This window comes from Maylandia zebra, linkage group LG7 (genome assembly GCF_041146795.1).
Source record: "Maylandia zebra isolate NMK-2024a linkage group LG7, Mzebra_GT3a, whole genome shotgun sequence".
Classification (NCBI taxonomy): domain Eukaryota; kingdom Metazoa; phylum Chordata; class Actinopteri; order Cichliformes; family Cichlidae; genus Maylandia; species Maylandia zebra.
Window position 1 is genome coordinate 31,565,332 of NC_135173.1, and position 22,934 is coordinate 31,588,265.

General features: G+C 40.9%; 2 protein-coding genes across 2 annotated transcripts; both read left to right on the top strand.

The window, feature by feature from the left end:
- The first annotated feature begins 3,734 nt into the window (after positions 1-3,734).
- LOC143419466 (single-strand DNA endonuclease ASTE1-like) lies at positions 3,735-13,454 on the top strand. Its single transcript, XM_076886242.1, has 5 exons — positions 3,735-4,967; positions 5,072-5,276; positions 10,055-10,114; positions 10,789-10,954; positions 11,033-13,454. The coding sequence occupies exons 1-5, from the start codon at positions 3,756-3,758 to the stop codon at positions 11,796-11,798; spliced, it is 2,409 nt and encodes an 802-aa protein (XP_076742357.1). The 5' UTR covers positions 3,735-3,755; the 3' UTR covers positions 11,799-13,454.
- A 3,316-nt stretch (positions 13,455-16,770) lies between these two features.
- LOC106675361 (single-strand DNA endonuclease ASTE1-like) lies at positions 16,771-21,681 on the top strand. The gene is made up of 4 exons (XM_076887063.1): positions 16,771-18,001; positions 18,108-18,312; positions 20,270-20,435; positions 20,514-21,681. The coding sequence occupies exons 1-4, from the start codon at positions 16,799-16,801 to the stop codon at positions 20,632-20,634; spliced, it is 1,695 nt and encodes a 564-aa protein (XP_076743178.1). The 5' UTR covers positions 16,771-16,798; the 3' UTR covers positions 20,635-21,681.
- The last annotated feature ends 1,253 nt before the right edge of the window (positions 21,682-22,934 follow it).

Below are 22,934 nucleotides of genomic sequence, written 5' to 3' on the forward strand. Positions count from 1 at the left end.
AAACATAAACACAGAGTCACCAGACTCCGGACCATGACACTGCAGGTGTCTGTATGTTGCTTCAGCATCTAGCTAGCTCTACTGAAGATGAGATAAAAATAAAGACAATAAAAACATAAAAGGAGTAAACTATTTTTAAGTGGCAGGTAATTTCAAACGCAATGTTTCTATCAGCTTAACAAATGCACAAACTGTGCTGCTAGCTAAAGGTCCAGCTGCTGTATTTCACAGGCAGGTGATATTTAAAGGTAAGGACTGCTCATTTAAAGCTTACATGTAAGTCCTCATGATTTTAAATCACACATTGGGTCTGTAATGTGACATTGTGCTTTTTTATATTGTGAAACCTGCTGCTAAACAAACGGAGGTAAACTGTGTTAAAGGTTATATGAACATCCTCTGCAGGTTAGTGCAGGTTAACAGGTTAGTTTGCTGTACTGTCATGGATTCAAAGTAAAGAACAGTGTGTGACTGGTGCACAGTGTCTGTGGTTTCATGGTAGGTTACATCAAGTGTAGCAGAGATTCAGATGACTTTTAGATGATGATCCTGAGATTCATTCACTGAATTCCACCTTCATACCAGCTTTGCAGAGTCTAATATAAACACAGCATAAACAGTATATTAGGGGTATTCAACTAAAATTTAAAGAGGTCGAAAAAGAGAGAAATTTGCCTTAAAAGTGTTGGAAATGCATACAACATGATCCACAAGCGTAAAATAATATTTACAGATGAGTACAATGATTTGTGTGTAACTTTTGAGGACTCACATGTGCGTGCTTCAAACCACACAGAAATAAGAATCAATCTGAACACACAAGACTATTTTACAAATGCATAAATCCAAACCCGTGTAAATACTGATCATTAACAAACAGTTGATTAAGTTTAGCTTCATGAATCTGATAATTTTATCTTTCAAAAACCTTGCTGGGAGCATAAGTGTCCCCTTTATTTGAAATAAGTAAAAAGAATAAACAAACAAAACAAAACAAATAGACACAGGTACACAGTTGAAGCCCAGAAGTCCCAGTTTTACACTGGGACTTGAACATAGCTTGCACTTGTCGATCTGTGTGAACCCCACGTGGGCATGTGATATGATCTGTGTGTACCAGGTGACCGGTGCACACGTATTTGAGGTTTTGTGAGTGAGTGAGGGAGATGTTACGTGTAGTTTCAGACATTTGGGTGCAAATTTCTCTCCATATTTAATCAACTCCCCACTTTTCTGCTCAGTGAATGAATTGAGCTTTAGCTTATTCTGACAGCATTTTAAACCTGGGCTTGAATGGAGTCAGGGTCATCCTTATACACATGTGGGGTGCTCATTGATGAGCTGGGATCGGTATTTAGTTTTGATAAAGTTCACTGTGGAGTGGAGCCAAACATGGTCAAGATGCACAGAGCTACTTTCCTCCTACCTGAGAAACCTGTCTCAGTGGCAGGATCAGTTCTTACAAACTGCTCTTTCAAGTCCACATCATCTTAGAGAAAGGAAGAAATAGATAAGGAACAAACAGTGCTGTGAACAGTGAAAAGCAATAGGTGGATGCTGGGCCTCTCCAGATGCAGCTGGTGACAGAGACTATCTTTGTTCTTCTTTCTACTGCTTTCATGTGTAACTTACTAACTCAGCTGTTGGTTTTGCAGCCTTGGTGGTTCCTGGGTTATTCTTAATCTTTTAGAGTATGCAATCTTCTGACCACATCTGTACAATGTTTTCCTCTGCTTACTTTCTACATAACAGATGTTCAAGGTGATTACATTAATTGAAATAAACTTTTCATTATTATGCATTAATATTATATTAATATGGCACCGGCTCCCCTCAGGGCTGTGTTCTTTCTCCTCTGCTCTTCTCCCTGTACACCAACGGCTGCACCTCCACCCACCAGTCTGTCAAGCTAATCAAGTTTGCAGATGACACCACCGTTATTGGACTCATCTCGGACGGGGACGAGTCTGCCTACAGGAGGGAGGTTGAACGTTTGGTGTCCTGGTGCAGCCACAACAACCTGGTGCTGAATGCCCAGAAGACAGTGGAGATTATTGTGGACTTCAGGAAGCACACAGCCCCACTCCCCCCCATCATCCTGACTGACACCCCCATCACCTCTGTGGACTCATTCCGCTTCCTGGGTACCACCATCACCCAGGACCTGAAGTGGGAGCCCACCATCACCTCCGTCATTAAGAAAGCCCAGCAGAGGATGTACTTCCTGAGGCAGCTGAAGAAATTCAACCTGCCAACACGGACGATGATGCAATTCTACACTGCAATCATCGAGTCCATCCTCACCTCCTCCATCACCGTGTGGTACGCTGGAGCCACTATCAGGGACAAACAGAGACTGCAGCGTGTTGTGCGCTCTGCTGAGAAGGTGATTGGCTGCAGACTCCCATCTCTGCAGGACCTGTACACCACCAGGACACTGGGGCGTGCAGCTCGGATCTCAGCTGACCCTTCTCACCCTGGACACAGTCTGTTTGACCTGCTCCCCTCAGGCAGGAGGCTCCGGTCCATTCGCACCAGAACCTCTCGCCATAAGAACAGTTTCTTCCCCTCTGCTGTTGGAAACATGAACAATAACCGTATGACTGTTCCCACCACTAACACATGACCCTACGCTGTGTTCACTGCATCATTCCATGTTTGGCACTGATCACCACCTGCACTCATGTATATATCTTTCTACGTAGCACTTTTAATTTTTATTCTTACTTTCATTTTCTTGTCTATTTAAGCGTAATTTATGACAATATGTTTGCACTGAAGCACCGCAGCAATTTCCTGATGTTGTAAACCTGCTCAACATTTGGCAATAAAACCCTTTCTGATTCTGATTCTAACAAGTATCTCTACCTCTACTTAGGTGACAAATGACTCTAGTTGTTTCACCTCTGATTAGAAACCTAAAAATGTGAATACAAACACACTGCAGTGATTTGCAGCTATTCAAAGCTCATGAGTCAAGATATGAAATGTTGAAATCTTTTGTAAATGTGTTTTACTTCAGTGCAATGCCTGCTCCTCACATAGTCTCCAACAATATCAGGTTTTCTCACAATAATCCGATGACAGTCTGAAGTAATGATTCTCTCTAGCTTATCACAAACACTGTTTTCACTCTGTTATTTAAAAGTATGGGTGAATGCTCTAATGAGTCAATCAATTCATTGTTTCACAGAAAGCCAGTGCACCTGAGTTTGGACTGTTTGTAGTAAAGAAAGGAGAACATGGACTGAATAGGCAGTGTTACAGTGATCAACCCGAGAGGTGGTAAAATCGTGCCTTTCTTTAGCAGTGGCTCTCAATTTGAAAAGTTCCTCTTCACAACATAGTTCATTACTGAATTTAAATACTGATTTTTTAAACACCAGTTGGGACATGTGTTGATAATAAAACCTTTTTTAACCTTTATTAGTTTGGGACTAATAAAGGTTTATCGTATCGTTTTCTTATCTTAAAGAACTAAGTATCTTTGATATATTAACAGAGCTGGAAAGTTAATGAAACACATTTCATTTTGCACCACATAGTGAAATAAAACTGAAAGCCACAAGATGAAGATGAAAGAAATGAAACCAAAAGAGTAACATAGGTATGCTAGATTAGTCAGAGCAGGTGTGACTGGATCTGTCAGTGTGGGTGTGTACCTGTACGATGTTCTAGTAGGTGTATAAATATCTGCAGACACAGAGGCATTAGCACAATAACCACCGCTCACCTTCACCACACTTTAAGCAATAATGGGAATTTTAAAGTTAGAGGACTTGATAGATCAGATACCTTCTCTCTGTGAGGAGGTTAACATAGAAAAAACAGGTCTCATCATTGATGGTGCAGCTCTGTACTATTTTTTGTATTATTACTCTAATCTGAAGCTGGACCAGCGCTGTGGAGGAGATTATCCTGGATTTAAAGATGAGGTCTGTAACTTCTTTAAGACTCTGCAGGACTGTGAAGTCACTCCGTACGTCTTCCTGGATGGAGGCTCAGGATCTGACAAGCGTGATCATCTTGTGTCTCATCTAAAAAAAAAACTGGAAAAAGCAAAGACAGTAGCAGAGACTGAGCTTGGCTGCACTGTACGAAAAAGATACAGGCCTAACGTCTTACCACCTCTGGTCAGAGATGTCTTCATAGAAATCTTGAAGGAGAAAGACATAGAGTTTAAACAGTGTTTAGGAGAGGCAGACCCTGAGATTTTTTCTGCTGCAAATCAGAACCAATGTGCTGTGCTGTCCATTGACACAGATTTCTGCATCTATGATGTGCACAAAGGTTTCCTTCATCTTAAACACTTTGAGTGGAAAAGAAAGAAGGATGGAAATATTCCTGCTAAGCTCTACACACGTTCAAAGTTTTGTGAGCATTTTAAATTGGACCCTGCTCTCATGCCAGTCTTTGCTTCAATAGCAGGAAATGATTGTTCAAGATTAGGTAAAGAAATATTTGCAAATGAATCATCTTCACCTGGCCAAAACGACATCAAACGACTGTATGGTATGCTCACATTTTTAAGCAAATTGAAGCTGGACAGCTGTAATGATTCAGTGAAGAGAGAACAAGCTCTGCAAAATGCTGTAAATCACGTTCGTGAGATCGAGGACAGATCTTTCAAACTCTCCATTCAAAAATATGTTGAACCAACAAAGACTGATTCTGAGCTGCCTTTATGGGTTCTTCAAAAAATTGAGCGTGGAGAACTCACCACTTTCGTCATAAATATTGTGGATCAGAAGACAATGATCCTGCCTGCTCTTGTGGAGGACTTTTCACAGCCAAGCAGTTACACAGCTGCTTACTGCATCAGACAGTACTTCTATGGACTGTTAACTGGAGGTCAGATGTGCACTGAATATGACAGGGATAGAGAAGAGATCAAAGACAAACGTGTCCCATCAATACTCCTCAGCAGTGATGAACAGAAACAACTGGAACTAGAGCGTCTGCATGAGGTACTGATGTTAATCAATAAATGTGTTTAATTACTCTGACAGGCCATAAACGTGTTTCCGTGGTACACATGAGCATCTTGTCTGTGTGGTACCTCTCTGTGCAGGCTCCTGAAGATTTGCGTCGCAGGGTGTTTGAAGAAGCTCTGCAGGTTCAGACTTTAGACTTAGGAAACATCCCCGACCAGCTGAAGCTGCCAGTCTGTGTGACTGTTTTCTGGTTCAAGAGGCTACAACACCACCCAAAACCTGAAACTGTCCACTGCCTCCACGCCCTCCTACTGGGGTTTATGTATCACCATGACAGTCCAGGTAAGTCTCACTGGGTAACATGGTATATATTTCCCAGATAATGGATAGAAAATATACTGTACTACAGGGTGGGCCATTTATATGGCCATTTATATATGGCCATCCAGTATCCGTAGTTTCAGGTGCTGCACATCTCGTATCTTCACACCATAGACAACTGCCTTCAGATGACCCCAAAGATAAAAGTCTAAGGGGGTCAGATCGGGAGACCTTGGGGGCCATTCAACTGGCCCACGACGACCAATCCACTTTCCAGGAAACTGTTCATCTAGGAATGCTCGGACCTGGCACCCATAATGTGGTGGTGCACCATCTTGCTGGAAAAACTCAGGGAACGTGCCAGCTTCAGTGCACAAAGAGGGAAACACATCATCATGTAGCAATTTCAAATATCCAGTGGCCTTGAGGTTTCCATTGATGAAAAATGGACCCAGTATCGTTGTACCCCATATACCACACCAAACCATCACTTTTGTTGTTCCAACAGTCTTGGAGGGATCCATCCAATGTGGGTTAGTGTCAGACCAATAGCAGTGGTTTTGTTTGTTAACTTCACCATTCACATAAAAGTTTGCCTCATCACTGAACAAAATCTTCTGCGTGAACTGAGGGTCCTGTTCCCATTTTTGTTTTGCCCATTCTGCAAATTCTGTGCGCCGATCTGGGTCATCCTCGTTGAGATGCTGCAGTAGCTGGAGTTTGTAAGGGTGCCATTTGTGAGTAGCTAATATCCGCAGAAGGGATGTTGGACTAATGCCACTCTCCAGTGACATGCGGCAAGTGCTACGCTGTGGGCTCTTGCTGAATGAAGCTAGGACAGCCACTGATGTTTCTTCATTAGTGACAGTTTTCTTGCGTCCACATTTTGGCAAATCCAACACTGAACCAGTTTCATGAAACTTAGCAAGCAGTTTGCTAACTGTAGCATGGGAGATAGGTGGTCTCGTAGGGTGTCTTGCATTGAAATCTGCTGCAATGACCCGGTTACTGCGTTCACCAGATATCAACACAATTTCAATCCGCTCCTCACGTGTTAACCTCTTCGACATGTCAATGGCTGTGAACAAAGAGAAACCTGTAAATAACTCATGAAAGAATGAAGTTACGTTGAAACCAAGCACACCATTGTTTTTCTTGTGACATTACCAATAAGTTTGATGTGTCACATGGCCCTCTTCCTATTGAAAAAACAAAAGTTGTATCCAAGATGGCCGACTTCTAAATGGCCACCATGGTCACCACCCATCTTGAGGAGTTTGCCCCCTCACATAAACTAATGTGCCACAAACAGGACTTTAATATCACCAACCATTCCCATTTTATTACGGTGTATCCATATAAATGGCCCACCCTGTACTAAAAGTAGTCACTCACCCATCCAAATCATTGAGTTTAGGTGTTCCAATGACTCTCGTGGTGTAGGGTGTATGAACTCAAGCTCCTAGGAATGCAGACTGCTCCTACAAACATGAGTAAAAGAATGCTTCGCTCTCAGGAGCTCAGTGAATTCCAGTATGGTACCACGCAACCTGTGTAACAAGTACAGTCGTGAAATTTCCTGCCTACCAAGGCTATGTCCACATGTACACGGGTACTTTTGTAAACAGAGATTTTCAGTTTTCGTTAAAAAAAAAATCCGGACCACACGTGCGGTTTTGAAAAAATATCTCTGTCCACATCTAAAGGCAAAAAACTATGGAAGCCCGTTTCCGCCACTAAAAAAAAAAAAAAAAGGATCCATAACTCAAAATTTCGAGTTATTTTCTCGAAATTTCAAGTTAGTTTCTCGAAATTTCGACATATTAACTCGAAATTTCGATTTATTAACTCAAAATTTTGAGAAAAGCAACTCGAAATTTCGAGTTAGCGCTGCCAATCAGTAATCTACGTGAATGACGTCATTTCCATGTTACCCGGAAGCTGAAGCCCTCAGCTACAAATGCTACAGCTAAGCTACCGGTATTACATCCAGTCGTGAATGCACAGATTGCTGAGTGTTTTCAGCCTGGCTTCACAAATGATGAAATCCCTGTGTTATTAGCTGAATCACATGGTGTTACTATCAGCAAACATACTTTAATTTGTTGGGATCCGTTTTTGAGTGCGCGGTCCTGCGCCATATGCTTCCGGGTAACAAGAAAGCGACCTCATTCACGTATATTTTTGATTGGCAGAGCTAACTCGAAATTTCGAGTTATGGATACTAGCTTTTTTTTTTTTTAGTGGCGGAAACGGGCTTCCATAAAAAACAAATCAAATGCTGTCAAGAACATGCAAAAAAAAAAAAAAAGGTGGCAAAATAATCCTAACCATGTTGGCCAGTTAAGCACAAACAAAGATGGCACATAAAAGCAGAAAGGAGTCCTATGTGTGGAGGGACAGTGAGGTGGAATTATTCCTCAATATCACGCTGGAATATAAAACAGCAAAAACACATGAAAACACGAACTGGGAGACTTGCCAGGGCCTTTGCAATGCTCCAAACCATGCTTTCAGTCTGTAAAACAAATTCAATGAGCTCGACTTAAGCATAGACCAAAATAGTGTTCGTGAGCAGTGCTTCCCACGGTTGCGTATTCTTTCTTTAGGTAAGGAAGCCATGGGTATGCTGGATCCTCAATAAGGAAAACTGGAATTGCCTCTTTATGTTCCACAGTTCATGCTATTTTTGAAATGTGTGTTCAGCATAGAATTTGCAAAAATATGGGTTTTGTGTACACTGCCTTGCCAACGCAACATCAATAAATTAATACCTTCAGTCACAGGTGGCTTGTATGTTCAGAGAAAACCTCCCCTTCCTGTTAACATGGTCCATAGAATTCATGGATGGTTGCTTTATTTCCACATGGGTCCCATCCACAGGACCAATACACTGAGGAATTCCATAGGCTCAGTAAAACCCTGCTACAAGTTCCTCTACTTTGTACTTGCTGGTAACTGTATAAACACAGGGCCCAAGTGAACAGTAATTGCAGTACAAACTTGTCTTACAATTTTCAACACCACTTGCCTTAATAGTCCGAAAGCGTTTGCAGTCTTGCATAACCTCACTTCATCAGCTAAATAATGCAATGTGCATGCAACTTTTTTTTTTACAACACTGACAGGCAACTTCATTTTGGTTGTTTGGGCTTCAATGTGCAGACGAAGTAGCTCACAAAGAGCCAAAAGTGAAGTCCTCAACATGCAAAAATTCTCTCGCCATTTTTCTGGAAGTACCTCCGTGCTTTCAAAGTTGTCTATCAAGAGGTGGTTCGACCCAGTCTTCGTCCGAAACAGACGACTTTGGCATTGGGATTTGGGTTGTGAGAGCATATGTGTTGAATGTAGAAGCCACAGAAGTAGAAGTTCACTCTGACGCCTCAGTCTTTCTAAATGGAGGGAAAGTAACTCCGTGTGTGTGTATATAAGCGTGAAAAAACTGCAACAGTATTTTGTCTATATCTGCCATTGTAGAAATTTATCTCATGTAAACACAGCGTGAAGTCAAAAATGGCGCACACCTTTGACGTTGGTTGACTAAATCTCAGTTTTCCTTGTCCACACGTAAATGCAAAGAGTTTTAAAAAATCTCAGTTTTCAATGATCCAAAACACCGTTTACGTGTGGACGAAAGGCCCAAACGCATAGAAAAGGCTGCATTTTCAAAAATACCCATGTACATGTGGACGTAGCCTAAAATTCCATAGTCAGCTGTTAGTGGCAGTATAACAAAGTGGGAGCGATAGGGAATGACAGCAACTCACAAAGTAGTAGGCCATGTAAAATTACAGAGTAAGCAGAAGCATTGTGCTCAGAGGTCACCAACTTTGTGCAGACAGTCACTACAGACCTCCACACTTCGCGTGGCATTCAGATTAGCTCAAGAACAGTGCATAGAGAGCCCTGTGTAAAGGGTTTCTATGGCAACTAACTGTATCCAAGCTTTGCATCACCAACCACAATGCAAAGAGTGGGATGCAATGGTGTAAAGCAAGCTGCCACTGGACTCTAGAGCAGTGGAGACATGTTATCTAAAGTGATGAACCACACTTCTCTGTCTGGATATCCGACTGATGAGTCTGTTCTTGATGGTGGTCAGGACAACAGTACTTGTCTGACTGCAATGTGCCAAGAGTAAAGTTTGGTGGAGAGGGGATTATGGTGTGGGATTGTTTTTCAGGAGCTGGTCTCATCCCCTTAGTTCCAGTAAAAGGAACTCTTAATGCTTCAGCATACCAATACATTTTGGCCAACTGTGTGGGAACAGTTTGGGGACAACCCCTTCCTGTTCCAACATCGCTGCACATAACTGCACAAAGTAGGTCCATAAAGACATGGATGAGTAGGTTTGATGTGGACAAACTTGACTGACCTGCACAGAGTCCTGACCTCAACCTGACAGAACAACTGTGGGATGATTTACAGTTGAGAGTGCGAGCAAGGCCTACTCGTCCAACATCAGTGACCTTACAATTGTTTTTTATGGAAGAATGGTTAAGAAAAAAACACTATAATGGAGGCTTTCTGATGGCACTTATAAAATTGTGTTGTCCGTCCTACACTGGACGTCACTGCTTATTTATTCTATCTAAGTAATTGCGAATGTGCACCATGAGGGATATCTTTCCCCATGGAAGAAGAATAAAAGGTATTAAAAATGAAAAGAAGGAAATCAAGAAAAGCAAAATGAGGGAAGTTAACTGTTATACAATTTAAAATAAAATCTGGTTTAGCTATCAGCTGTCACTGAAAACAATGAAAAAGTGTCACATGTGAAAGATGTTCCTTCATTTCAGAAGCTCACAGAGAGGTTGAAGCAGCATCGACAGCCTCCTCTCCAAATGATGGGAAACAAGGTGAGCTCATATAGCGGAGACCTTAAGTTATAAACAGTTGTATCTATCAGTATCAACACTCTAAGTACAAGTTTCAAAACTTTAAACTTTCTCAGTTACAAAGATAAGTATATTATTTACAGTTATTCTGGTGTGTCTTGATGAGCTGCTTTGACCCCTGTTGACCTTCAACACCAAACAGGTCGAAAACAGTCTGAGGCTCTAAGCAGGTTAACTTGGGACCAGGCTAGAAGAAGATTGTGAGCATGACAGAGGATGACAGTGGCAAAAACATGTTTCTGGTGAAATGTTGTTAGTTGTTTTTAGTGTTACAAGTGTAATCGGAGTTTTCAATTTTTCAAGATACACAAAAAAAAACTTATTTAACTAAAAAAATTTGTAGATTATAAAGTGTTGGGAAATCAATGTGAAAACTGTGCAGACATGGACATCGTGGACTGTTAATAAATGTAGAATATGAATCACTACTGGCTACACTGAAAGGAAGAGGGCCCACAGAGATGACTCATGCCCTTGCATGTCACAGCAGGTTAAGACTGTAGTCAGACATCCTGTAGTCAGAGTTTGTGTGACAGCAGCAGCACTGATGCTTCCACATCAGCCTGAACAAGAAGACAAACTGCTGCTGGTCTCTGGTTCTGTGTCACTGAAACTTTGTCTTATTTTGTCTGTAGAGGACGAGTTTGAGAGGAAGATGAAAGCTTTAAAGGATGCAGCTATCAGGAGGAAATGGCAGCCCCGTGTGGCTCATGCTTTCAGCCAATGGCAGTGCTGCATGAGGCAGAGCCTCCACCTGAACCAGCTGCTGTGTTCCCCTCTACCAGAACCTCAGTGTGCCCGGTAAACACCAGACCAATGATGCGCTCCACAGATGTTTAACACACTTCATCAACTTTAACTGAGATTTTGCTTTGTCAGGCTTTACTGTGGACCTCTCCTTCATCGGCTGGCAGATGAAGACACGATTGAAGAAGTACAGAAAACACTGAGAGGAGAAAAGAAGGAATTATATGAATATTTAAAGACGATTTCTTATCCAAAAACTACTGGGGAAGGGCCCTCAAGTGAGGAACAAGTACAGAAGACTGAGATAGAGGAGAACTCAGATGAAGATTCCAAAACCAATCCAGACAATCCACACATTGTGGAAAAAACTCTGCTTATTGGTGATGCTGTACTCAGAGATGTGCAGCTAGAGACTCCAGGAACTGTGATCAATTGCATTCCAGGAGCAAGAGCAGGTGACATTAAAGCTTATCTGAAACTGCTGTTTCAGAATGAACATAGATATGGGAAGATTGTAATTCACGTTGGCAGTAATGACAGCATTTTCTGTCAATCCGAGGTCACTAAAATTAGCATTGCATCAGTTTGTAACTTTGCCAAAAAAATGTCAGACACTGTAGTTTTCTCTGGTCCCCTCCCCTATGAGACCAATGATGTCATCTATAGCCGCATGCTGTCATTGAACCACTGGCTGTCTGCATGGTGTTCAGAAAACAGCGTGAAATTCTTAGATAACTGGCAAACCTTCTGGGAAAACCCTGGTCTTATTGTGGAAGATGGCATCCATCCCACTTTGGATGGTGCAGCTCTCCTTTCTAGACGTCTGGATGAATTTATACAGAATTTGGACAAGAAAGCCGAGTTAGGGTCTGTTGTCATAGAGACTGTGACTCCATAACACCAAAGAGTCAAAACAGCTAAATGTGGTTTACTAAATATATTATTTTTACAGTAGACGTTAAGAACACAGAGAAATGAAGTGATGCAGGTTTAAGAGATTAATGGCTTCCTTATATTTTTGGATAAACATGATGACGTTTTTAAAACTTAAAGTAATGCAGAAATAAAACACAATCCTGCCTCAACATTTAATACAGCAAGAAGAAAAGAACAAAATCAGGGAAATAAAGAGCTGTCAGTTTGGTTTGTTTTACTTCTTTCAGTCAGGTGATTGAGCTGCACTAACTCAAATATAGTTTATGAGCAGCAGGAAACTGAAGAAAACAGGAACATGGATGCCAGTCAGGTGTTTAATGAGCAGCTGAGAGAGGAAAGGAGGAGCCTTTCAAGAATTTATCAGACAAATCATTTGGTATAGACAAGTTTTTTTTGTAAAATCAAACACCTTTTGGAGAGTATTCTCATCCAGAAAAACTGTAGTCTCTGTCAGATCCGGTCCTCTTTAAATTTTAGCATGTTGATGGTAAAAATGTCTTTATCTTACCCGTTCAGCTGGTGCTGTGCCTTCTGGAGTATTTTTGTTGCTTCAAGGCCTTAACAGAGCTCATTTGCAGACTCTTAGGAGTAATCCTGTTTTTTTCTGCATCTGAGGCTGAATCTCAGGTGGTGTCTGTAATCAGCCATCTTACATTCTGTTTGCTCATACTGACATACAGCCCCTAATCCTGTTAACTCTGTGATTTCATGCTGTTCTCCGGTGATTTTCTTTTCATCAGATCCTCCCCACCCCACCCCCCCCTTTATGCTCAGTTTAACAAATACAAACTTGGACCAGCCTCAGTTTTGCTAGTTCAGGAAATAAAAGGTGATGAAAAATAAATACATTGTTTTGCTCTGTTTAATGTCCCTGTGTGTGTGTGTGTGTGTTTCACTGGTGTTTGATTGTAGGGGTGTTTGTTTCTGTTACGGCCCTAGCAGGGCCTTCTCCTGAAGTTGCCTGTGTGGGCGTGTCCTACATATGTCCTGCCTGAGCTGCCACCTTTTTGCTTTTGAACAGCTGACTCCCATCAGCAATTAAAGGTATTTAAGGCAGGAGAACGGTGATCTCTGGTTGTTGCAGCTAGAGAGCTATGTTTGGTGATTGTTTACGCCTGCTCTGTGGAGAGGAGTGTTTGGTGACCAAACTCTTTTTTTTTTTTTTTCTTTTTATTTACTTTTCAGTTTTCTGACCAATGTCTGAGTTGTTTGTTTCTTTAACTGGTCATAGCGGCTTGTCCTTCTCTTTTAGTTGAGTTATTAATAGAAACTTAAATAAAACTCTTTAATTTAACCCTTTTGCCTCCCTATCTCCTTTTTCTGACTGGGACACATTTTGTCAATTTTCCTGATCACCTGGACCCTTTTAATAGAACGTGTCATTGATGATCAATAAAGTCGGGTGAGCACAGTTTGTGTTGCATATTGTGCTTCAGCTTGTGCTGCTGTTGTACAAGGTTAATGCTGTGTGTGTGTGTGTGTGTGTTGCATGTCATTTGTATCTCCATGCTGTAGCCCGTACCTCATCAAGTACAGGAGACATGTTGTTAGGAGTTTTATGCTTTATGAGTTTGTAAATACTAATTTACAGTCTAAGTAATAAATTGTTTTAAAAGAATGTTTTCTATTTTGTTTTGGGATTGGTCAGAAAAACGTAGTGGGATATAAAATGTTGGAATAAAAAACAAAATAAAATTTAAATTATCATTCGAATTTGTTATTTTTCAACTGCGTTATGGACAACAAATTTGAAAATATGATTTTGGAGGTTTTTTTGTTCACTAATATCATCAAGGATTAATATTTTTATGAGTCCACATTATACTATTGAATTCAAGTTACTCAACATCCTTATGTGCCCCATCATTTTTATTGCAGTTTAACCAACATGTAAAAGATTTATGACACAGAAATCACATGTAACACCATGAACAATGTTACAGAGTTTACCGGGCACATTAGCAGGAAAAAAGAAAATATTATTTAAGATAAAGACATTTTATTTTCTCTTTTTGTTTGCATAAATATCAATACCTTTTGTCTTGGCACTGCTTCTCAGACTATAACCTCATGTAACACTGATGAAGTGCTAATGAATTCATAGAAACCAGGTATTAAGCTAGATATTGTGCGATTATCAGTTGCCTCGATCGTTAGACTTAAGAAGGGCTACTGGAGCTGATGTTCAATAATCAATAAATAAACACAACACAAAACGATTGTGCAGGTACCATGTCTGCACAAAAGCAAGGAAAAATAACAAGAAAGGAAAAGTAAAATAACTTAAGTTTCTCCTACTGGAGCAGTTCAATCAAGCTTCATCATATTTTCTAGTCTTTGGCTTGGAATGAAGTTGGTTTGGAAACATATTTGGCGATGTTTCATCTCCTGCTTTGTGTTTATCTAGGTGCCCCACACTTTGGGAACCTCTGATCTAAACATGGCTGCTCGAAGGCCAGCTAGGATCCCTGTGGACCTTGCCCTACAAATGATCCAGGACCTGTGTTGCCAACTTAGCGACTTTGTCGCTATATTTAGTGAGTTTTCAGACCCCCATAGCGACTTATTTTTCTAAAAAGCGACTAGCGACAAATCTGGCGACTTTTTCTGGTGTTATTGGAGACTTATTTATGACAACTTTTTGACGTGAAAGTGTGTATCACTCTTAATCTCAACAAGCAGCAGGTGCTGCCGTGGGCACCTCACCCGTGCCAAAGCGCTCACAGGTGGAGGATAGTCCTCCCCCAGCTGCTATCAGGGCAGAAGACGTTCACACCTCCAAATGAATCGTGCATGAGTGAAGCCGCTGCTCCCGTAATGACTGTAACGCAGTCACTTCTTCTTTTACTGTTATGATGTTTTGTGGATCACAAGATTTAAAACTACTTATAAATGCAAACACACACACAAAGTAACTTCACCAGAGAGCCTATTTCGGGTCACTTTTTTCTTGCTCCAAGCCCGGATAAAGGAGGAGGGTTGGAATTGAGACATTAAAAAAAATAATTGATAAAAGACATTTAATTTGTAGTTCTGAACACAAACATGTTTTGACGCCTGATTGATTGATTGCTAAGTGCTAAAATGTGAATCAAAATAAAAAAATGTACATGTCAAAAATGAAATTACTCTTTTGTTTGAACAAGATATATCATCTTAACCAAAATGAGAGAAATGTCTTTAGTTTATTGCAAAAAAGCATTGATTTTTTGTGAAGACTTAGGTAGTGATACAAAAACTGCAATTTCTTAAAATTAATGAAAAAATACGTAAAAATGCAAATGGCCTCATGTCACATATGTGTTTTATGAGGAACACCTGGAATATGAATATATTACAACTCTTTGTTTTAAAGATTTTGAAGAATAACACCCAGTTTATTGCAAAAACAGATTTTATTTGGGGTCATTTTTGACCCCACAAAAAGAAAGAGCGTAGGTATTGGTAGGTTGTGCATCCAAGGGTTAAAGCTTACATGTAAGTGCTCATGTTTTTAAATCACACATTGCATACATGAGACTTGGGCTTTTTCATATTGTGAAACCTGCTGCTAAACGAACTGAGGTAAACTGTGTTAAAGGTTACATGAACATCCTCTGCAGGTAATGCAGGATAAACAGGTTAGTTTGCTGCACTGTGATGGATTCAAAGTAAAGAACTGTGTGTGACTGCTGCACAGTGTCGGTGGTTTCATGGTCACAGGTAGGTTACATGAAGTGTAGCAGAGATTCACATGAATTTAACTATGCTACTACTACTATTACTATGTAAGTAATAGATATATGTAAATATTAATATACACATGTACATGTCTATACTACATGTACACTAAATATACATACGTATACATATACCTGCACACATCCATACAAATAAAAGGTGCATTTTGCATGAAGCGTGTCCATGAATGTCCAGAATGTCCTGTGACTCATGATATTGTGATTGAGGAGTTATAGAATCAAAATGCTGTTGGAATGAATTCTCTGCGAAAGCGAGGGTGTTTCATCCAAACATTCATTCAAGGATCACCCAAAAGCTTAAAATTAGACTCACAAATGTGTACAATGATTTGTGTGTAACTTTTCAGGAAATGCGTGCTTCAATCCACACACAAATAATCAATATAAACACATGTAAGACTATATTACAAATGCGTAAATCCACACCTGAGTAAATACTGATCAATAACGCACAATTTATTAAGTTTAGCTTCATGAATATGATAACTTTCTCTTTTAGCACCGTTTGTTCCTCATCTATTTCTGCCTTTCTTTGTGTGACTGTTACTTTTATCTGAAAACACAGTCGTGTGTATTTCTACATCGCTATCTTTCTTTTAAAAAAAATAGTGTTTTTTCATGTATAACTTAGTAGCTCAGCTGTCGACTTGTTTGCAGCCTTGGTGGTTCGGGGTTATTATTAAGATCTTCTGACCACAGCTGTACAGTGTTTTTCTTTGCTTATGTTCTACATAAAAGATGATCAGAGTGATTACATTCATTGAAATAAAATTTGTATTATTATCTATTGATATTATATTAATATTGCATTTGTAACAGAAGTATCTCCACTTCTATTTCTCTCAATAATCAGAAGACAGTCCGAGGTAATGATTCTGTCTAACTTATCACTAACACCGTTTTTACTCTGTCATTTAAAAGTATGGGTGAATGCTCTGACGGGTCGAGAACCAATTAATTGTTTCACAAAAAGCCAGGGCACCTGAGTTTACTTGAAATCAAATCAAATCAAATGAAATAAAACAGAAGACCACGACATGAAGATAAAAGAAATGAAACCAAAGAGTAACATAGGTATGTTAGATTAGTCAGAACAGGTGTGACTGGTTTTGTCAGTGTGGGTGTGTACCTGTATGATGTTCTAGCAGGTGTGTAAATATCTGCAGACACAGAGGCATTAGCACAATAACCACCACTCACCTTCACAACACTTTAAGGAATCATGGAGGTTTCAACCTTAAAGAAAATGATAGATGATTTGTGTCTCTATGAAGAGGTTAACATAGAAAAAACAGGTCTCATCATTGATGGTGCAGCTCTGTACTATTCTTTGTATTATACGTCTGATCCAAAGCTGGACCAGCGCTGTGGAGGAGATTATCCTGGATTCAAAGATGAGGTCTGTAACTTCTTTAAGACTCTGCAGGACTGTGAAGTCACTCCGTACGTCTTCCTGGATGGAGGCTCAGGGCCTGAGAAGCGTGAACATCTTGTGTCTCGTCTAAAACATAAACTGGAAAAAGCAAAGACAGTAGCAGAGACTGAGCCTGACGCTGCACCACAAGGATGTAACGTCTTACCACCTCTGGTAAAAGATGTCTTCATAGAAATCTTGAAGGAGAAAGACATAGAGTTTAAACAGTGTTTAGGAGAGGCAGACCCTGTAATTGTTTCTGCTGCAAATCAGAAACAATGTGCTGTGCTGTCCATTGATAAGGATTTTTACATCTTTGATTTGTGCAAAGGTTTCCTTCATCTTGACAACTTTGAGTGGAAAAGCAAAGAGGATGAAAAAATTCCTGCTAAGCTCTACACACGTTCAAAGTTTTGTGAGCATTTCAAATTGGACCCTGCTCTCATGCCAGTCTTTGCTTCAATAGCAGGAAATGATTATTCAAGATTAAAAGACAATGGTACCTTTGCAAATGAATCATCTTCACCTGGTGAGTACAGCATTAAAAGACTGGATGGTATGCTCAGCTTTTTAACTAAAGCGAATCTGGATGGTTTGAACGACTCACAGAAGAGAGAACGTGCTCTGAGTCAAGCTTTAAATCATGTTGGTAAAGAAGAGAACCAAACTTTCAAACTCGCCATTCAAAAATATGTTCAACCAGAAAAAAAATGTCTTGAGTTGCCGACATGGGTGAGTAAAAAAGTTGAGAGTGGAGAACTCACCACTTTCGTCATAAGTGTTTTAGATCAGAAGACTATTCTGCTGCCTGCTCTTGTGGAGGACTTTTCACAGCGCAGTAGTTACACAGCTGCTTACCCCATCAGACAGTACTTCTATGGACTGTTAACTGGAGGTCAGATGTGCACTGAATATGACAGGGATAGAGAAGAGATCAAAGACAAACGTGTCCCATCAATACTCCTCAGCAGTGATGAACAGAAACAACTGAAATTACAGCGTCTACATAAGGTACTGAGGTTAATCATGAAATATGTGTTTAATTACTCTGACAGGTCATAGATGTGTTTCCGTGGTACACGTGAGCATCTTGTCTGTGTGGTACCTCTCTGTGCAGGCTCCTGAGGGTTTGCGTCGCAGAGTGTTTGAAGAAGCTCTGCAGGTTCAGACTTTAGACTTAGGAAACATCCCCGACCAGCTGAAGCTGCCAGTCTGTGTGACTGTTTTCTGGTTCAAGAGGCTACAACACCACCCAAAACCTGAAACTGTCCACTGCCTCCACGCCCTCCTGTTGGGGTTTGTGTTTGACCAACATGGTCCAGGTAAGTCTTACTTGATACAATGATGGATATTTACAATGAAATGCATAGTTACATGTAGGGCTGCTCGATTATGGCAAAAATGATAATCACGATTATTTTCACTGAAATTGAGATCTCGATTATTTGACGATATTTATTTAACAATAAGAATGTATTGAATAGTGACTTTGAAGATTGTCAAAAAATAATATAAAATAGTGTGCAAATACTGATAACAGTGCAAATGTTTGCAATATAAAACATAAATGAAAAATGTAAACATCTATGTTTAGTGAACTTTGCAGTGTTGCTCTGTGGTGCAGCTACGACACTGTAGCAAAGTTTACACACTATGTCTACTTGATCCATGTCTGACTCCGCGAACCCATAATGTTTCCACACCACTGAAGTTTTTTTTACCTCTCTTTTCAACCAGCAGCAGTCACTCTCCTCTCCAAATAATAATGGATTGGATTTATATAGCACTTTTTCAAGGCACCCAAAGCGCTTTACAATGCCATTATTCATTCACTCTCACATTCACACACTGGTGGAGGTAAGCTACGGTTGTAGCCACAGCTGCCCTGGGGCAGACTGACAGAAGCGAGGCTGCCATATCGCACCATCGGCCCCTCTGGCCAACACCAGTAGGCAGTAGGGTAAAGTGTCTTGCCCAAGGACACAACGACCAGGACAGAGAGCCCAGGGATTAAACCGGCGACCTTCCAGTTACAAATGCACTTCCCAACCCCCTGAGCCACGGTCGTCCCAAATAACTTCCGCTTAGCTTTCCGAGCTTCCCTCGGGTCCTCTTAATCAACGGTCCCCAACCCCCGGGCCTCGGACCGGTCCATGAGTCGTTTGGTACCGGGCCACGAGAGTTGAGGCTCAGGTGTGAAATGTGTGATTTTCAGGGTTTTTATCGGTTTTCAGCGTTATTTTGTTATTGTTTTTATCGTTTACTCGGTTTTCCTTGGTCTTTTCACGTGTGTTATGAATAAATTTACCGGTACCGGTACTAGTTTTATTTTGTTGTATTTATCTGCGACACCTTAAAGGCCGGTCCATGAAAATATTGTCGGGCATAAACCGGTCCGTGGCACAAAAAAGGTTGGGGACCGCTGCTCTAAATGACTGAACAGCAGGTCATCTAACAGCTGCTTCTCAGCTTCCTGTTTGTGTGACATCATCATGCTCTCGTTGTTTCAAACAGGAACCGTGTGGCTGATGGCGTCATCAATCTCACACAACGCTGGTAAGGTGTTGGAGAGATTATGCACCACTTTATGTGATCTCATGGCAGTGAAGCCATAAACCAACATCAAAAAGCCGCAACAACACCTCACTCTCATTGGTTGCTCTGTGAGTGATGTCATGAACAGAGAAAGAGGTTCTGATCTAGACCACTAGTTGGTAAACCTCATCATGTGATAAAAGGAAAGCTAATGAGCTGCTGCTAACTGACTGCTGTCATAAAAGAGGCATCGCTATTCAATAAACAATAATCAGTGATTAATTAATTGTTGTGACACGTGTTCGAAATGCAGAGAGGTGCGCTCGATTTGCCACAGGGAGCAGCGCGAGAGTAAAGCACGAGGGAGGGGCTAATAATCGACTCAGTCATTTTTAATGATCGTTGAAAGCCCAGATTGTAATCGAGATTAAAATTCGATTAATTGAGCAGCCCTAGCTACATGTCACTTCATTAGGAACACCTGTGACAGCTCTGCCATTCTGATGAAATTTCTACAGTTTCAGCTCCATAAATCTGATTATTCTGTTTATTATTCACAGTCAGCTGTCAGCAGGTTAGTCTCTCTGAAAGCAGTCAGCAGATGGACTGTAGTCAGACATCCTGTAGTCAGAGTTTGTGTGACAGCAGCAGCACTGATGCTTCCACATCAGCCTGAACAAGAAGACAAACTGCTGCTGGTCTCTGGTTCTGTGTCACTGAAACTTTGTCTTATTTTGTCTGTAGAGGACGAGTTTGAGAGGAAGATGAAAGCTTTAAAGGATGCAGCTATCAGGAGGAAATGGCAGCCCCGTGTGGCTCATGCTTTCAGCCAATGGCTGTGCTGCATGAGGCAGAGCCTCCACCTGAACCAGCTGCTGTGTTCCCCTCTACCAGAACCTCAGTGTGCCCGGTAAACACCAGACCAATGATGCGCTCCACAGATGTTTAACACACTTCATCAACTTTAACTGAGATTTTGCTTTATCAGGCTTTACTGTGGACCTCTCCTTCATCGGCTGGCAGATGAAGACACGATTGAAGAAGTACAGAAAACACTGAGAGGAGAAAAGAAGGAATTGTATGAGAACCTAAAGACTGTTTGTCATTAACTTTTTGGAAAGGGATCCTGTGTCCTTTTCCCCTTTTACTTTATTTTTACTGCATCCTCTGTATGCTCTTTTTTTAAAAGATCTTCAGATGTGACATGAAGCCATACTGAAAACAGATGATAATTATACAGGTCAAATAGTTTATATTTAAATTTAATTTTTTGTTCTTTATTTTTTCTGCACGATTGAATGAAGTGTTTGAAGTAGAGGATTTAGCGGTACAACTAAGGGTCAAAGGTCATTTTATTTCTATATGTTGGTAAATCTGTTTTTTTTCTCGGTATAAGCTAAACTCAAGAAAACGTAAAACAGTTCAAGACAGTAAAAAGTAGCTCTTTTCAACAATTTGTCTCTAATAATGACTGAACACAAAAGCCAAGAACAGAATAGTATCACAACACTGTCATCATAAAAACAAGAAAGATGAACACGAATCAAAAACCCAAAGCCCTCAAAACAGGACGAGTGTGTGATTAAATCTGTGAGAATTTCATTTTCCCCACCAGCACTGATCTGATCTGATTTTATATTCATGTTTGTTCATAAATAATATTCATGAGCCTGAACTTTTTGTCGCTCAGTGATGCAGCTCTGAGTCAGACACAGCAGTTACAAACAAAAATGATCAGAGTTCATTCATATTCATGAATTTGAGCACTGATGATCCACGAGTTATATTTTAACTCTTCATTTATAAAAGTAATTCTTTAACATTTGCCTTAAACTTGTCCTCTCTGTTTCTCCTGCTGCAGCTGGTGATCTTTAAATGTTGGGACTGTTGATTCGTTCTATCCCTGCAAATTACTATATGACTTATTTCTAAGTGATTCTTGTTCCTACGCTGCACGGCTACACCTGATCTTAGGGTTCCTCCACCTACCAAATCCCACTTTAACCCCTGCTGATAAACGATCTTAGGCTATTGTGTCCAAGCAACATCAAGAATTTAAGAACCTGTGTGCAGAAACAGAGTAACGAAAAATATGTGATGTGTTAAGTATATACAGTGGGGCAAAAAAGTATTTAGTCAGCCACCGATTGTGCAAGTTCCCCCACCTAAAATGATGACAGAGGTCAGTAATTTGCACCAGAGGTACACTTCAACTGTGAGAGACAGAATGTGAAAAAAAATCCATGAATCCACATGGTAGGATTTGTAAAGAATTTATTCATAAATCAGGGTGGAAAATAAGTATTTGGTCAATAACAAAAATACAACTCAATACTTTGTAACATAACCTTTGTTGGCAATAACAGAGGTCAAACGTTTACTATATGTCTTTACCAGGTTTGCACACACAGTAGCTGGTATTTTGGCCCATTCCTCCATGCAGATCTTCTCGAGAGCAGTGATGTTTTGGGGCTGTCGCCGAGCAACACGGACGTTCAACTCCCGCCACAGATTTTCTATGGGGTTGAGGTCTGGAGACTGGCTAGGCCACTCCAGGACTTTCAAATGCCTCTTACGGAGCCACTCCTTTGTTGCCCGGGCGGTGTGTTTTGGATCATTGTCATGTTGGAAGACCCAGCCTCGTTTCATCTTCAAAGTTCTCACTGATGGAAGGAGGTTTTGGCTCAAAATCTCACGATACATGGCCCCATTCATTCTGTCCTTAACACGGATCAGTCGTCCTGTCCCCTTGGCAGAAAAACAGCCCCATAGCATGATGTTTCCACCCCCATGCTTCACAGTAGGTATGGTGTTCTTGGGATGCAACTCAGTATTCTCCTTCCTCCAAACACGACGAGTTGAGTTTATACCAAAAAGTTCTACTTTGGTTTCATCTGACCACATGACATTCTCCCAATCCTCTGCTGTATCATCCATATGCTCTCTGGCAAACTTCAGACGGGCCTGGACATGCACTGGCTTCAGCAGCGGAACACGTCTGGCACTGCGGGATTTGATTCCCTGCCGTTGTAGTGTGTTACTGATGGTGACCTTTGTTACTTTGGTCCCAGCTCTCTGCAGGTCATTCACCAGGTCCCCCCGTGTGGTTCTGGGATCTTTGCTCACCGTTCTCATGATCATTTTGACCCCACGGGATGAGATCTTGCGTGGAGCCCCAGATCGAGGGAGATTATCAGTGGTCTTGTATGTCTTCCATTTTCTGATGATTGCTCCCACAGTTGATTTTTTCACACCAAGCTGCTTGCCTATTGTAGATTCACTCTTCCCAGTCTGGTGCAGGTCTACAATACTTTTCCTGGTGTCCTTCGAAAGCTCTTTGGTCTTGGCCATGGCGGAGTTTGGAGTCTGACTGTTTGAGGCTGTGGACAGGTGTCTTTTATACAGATGA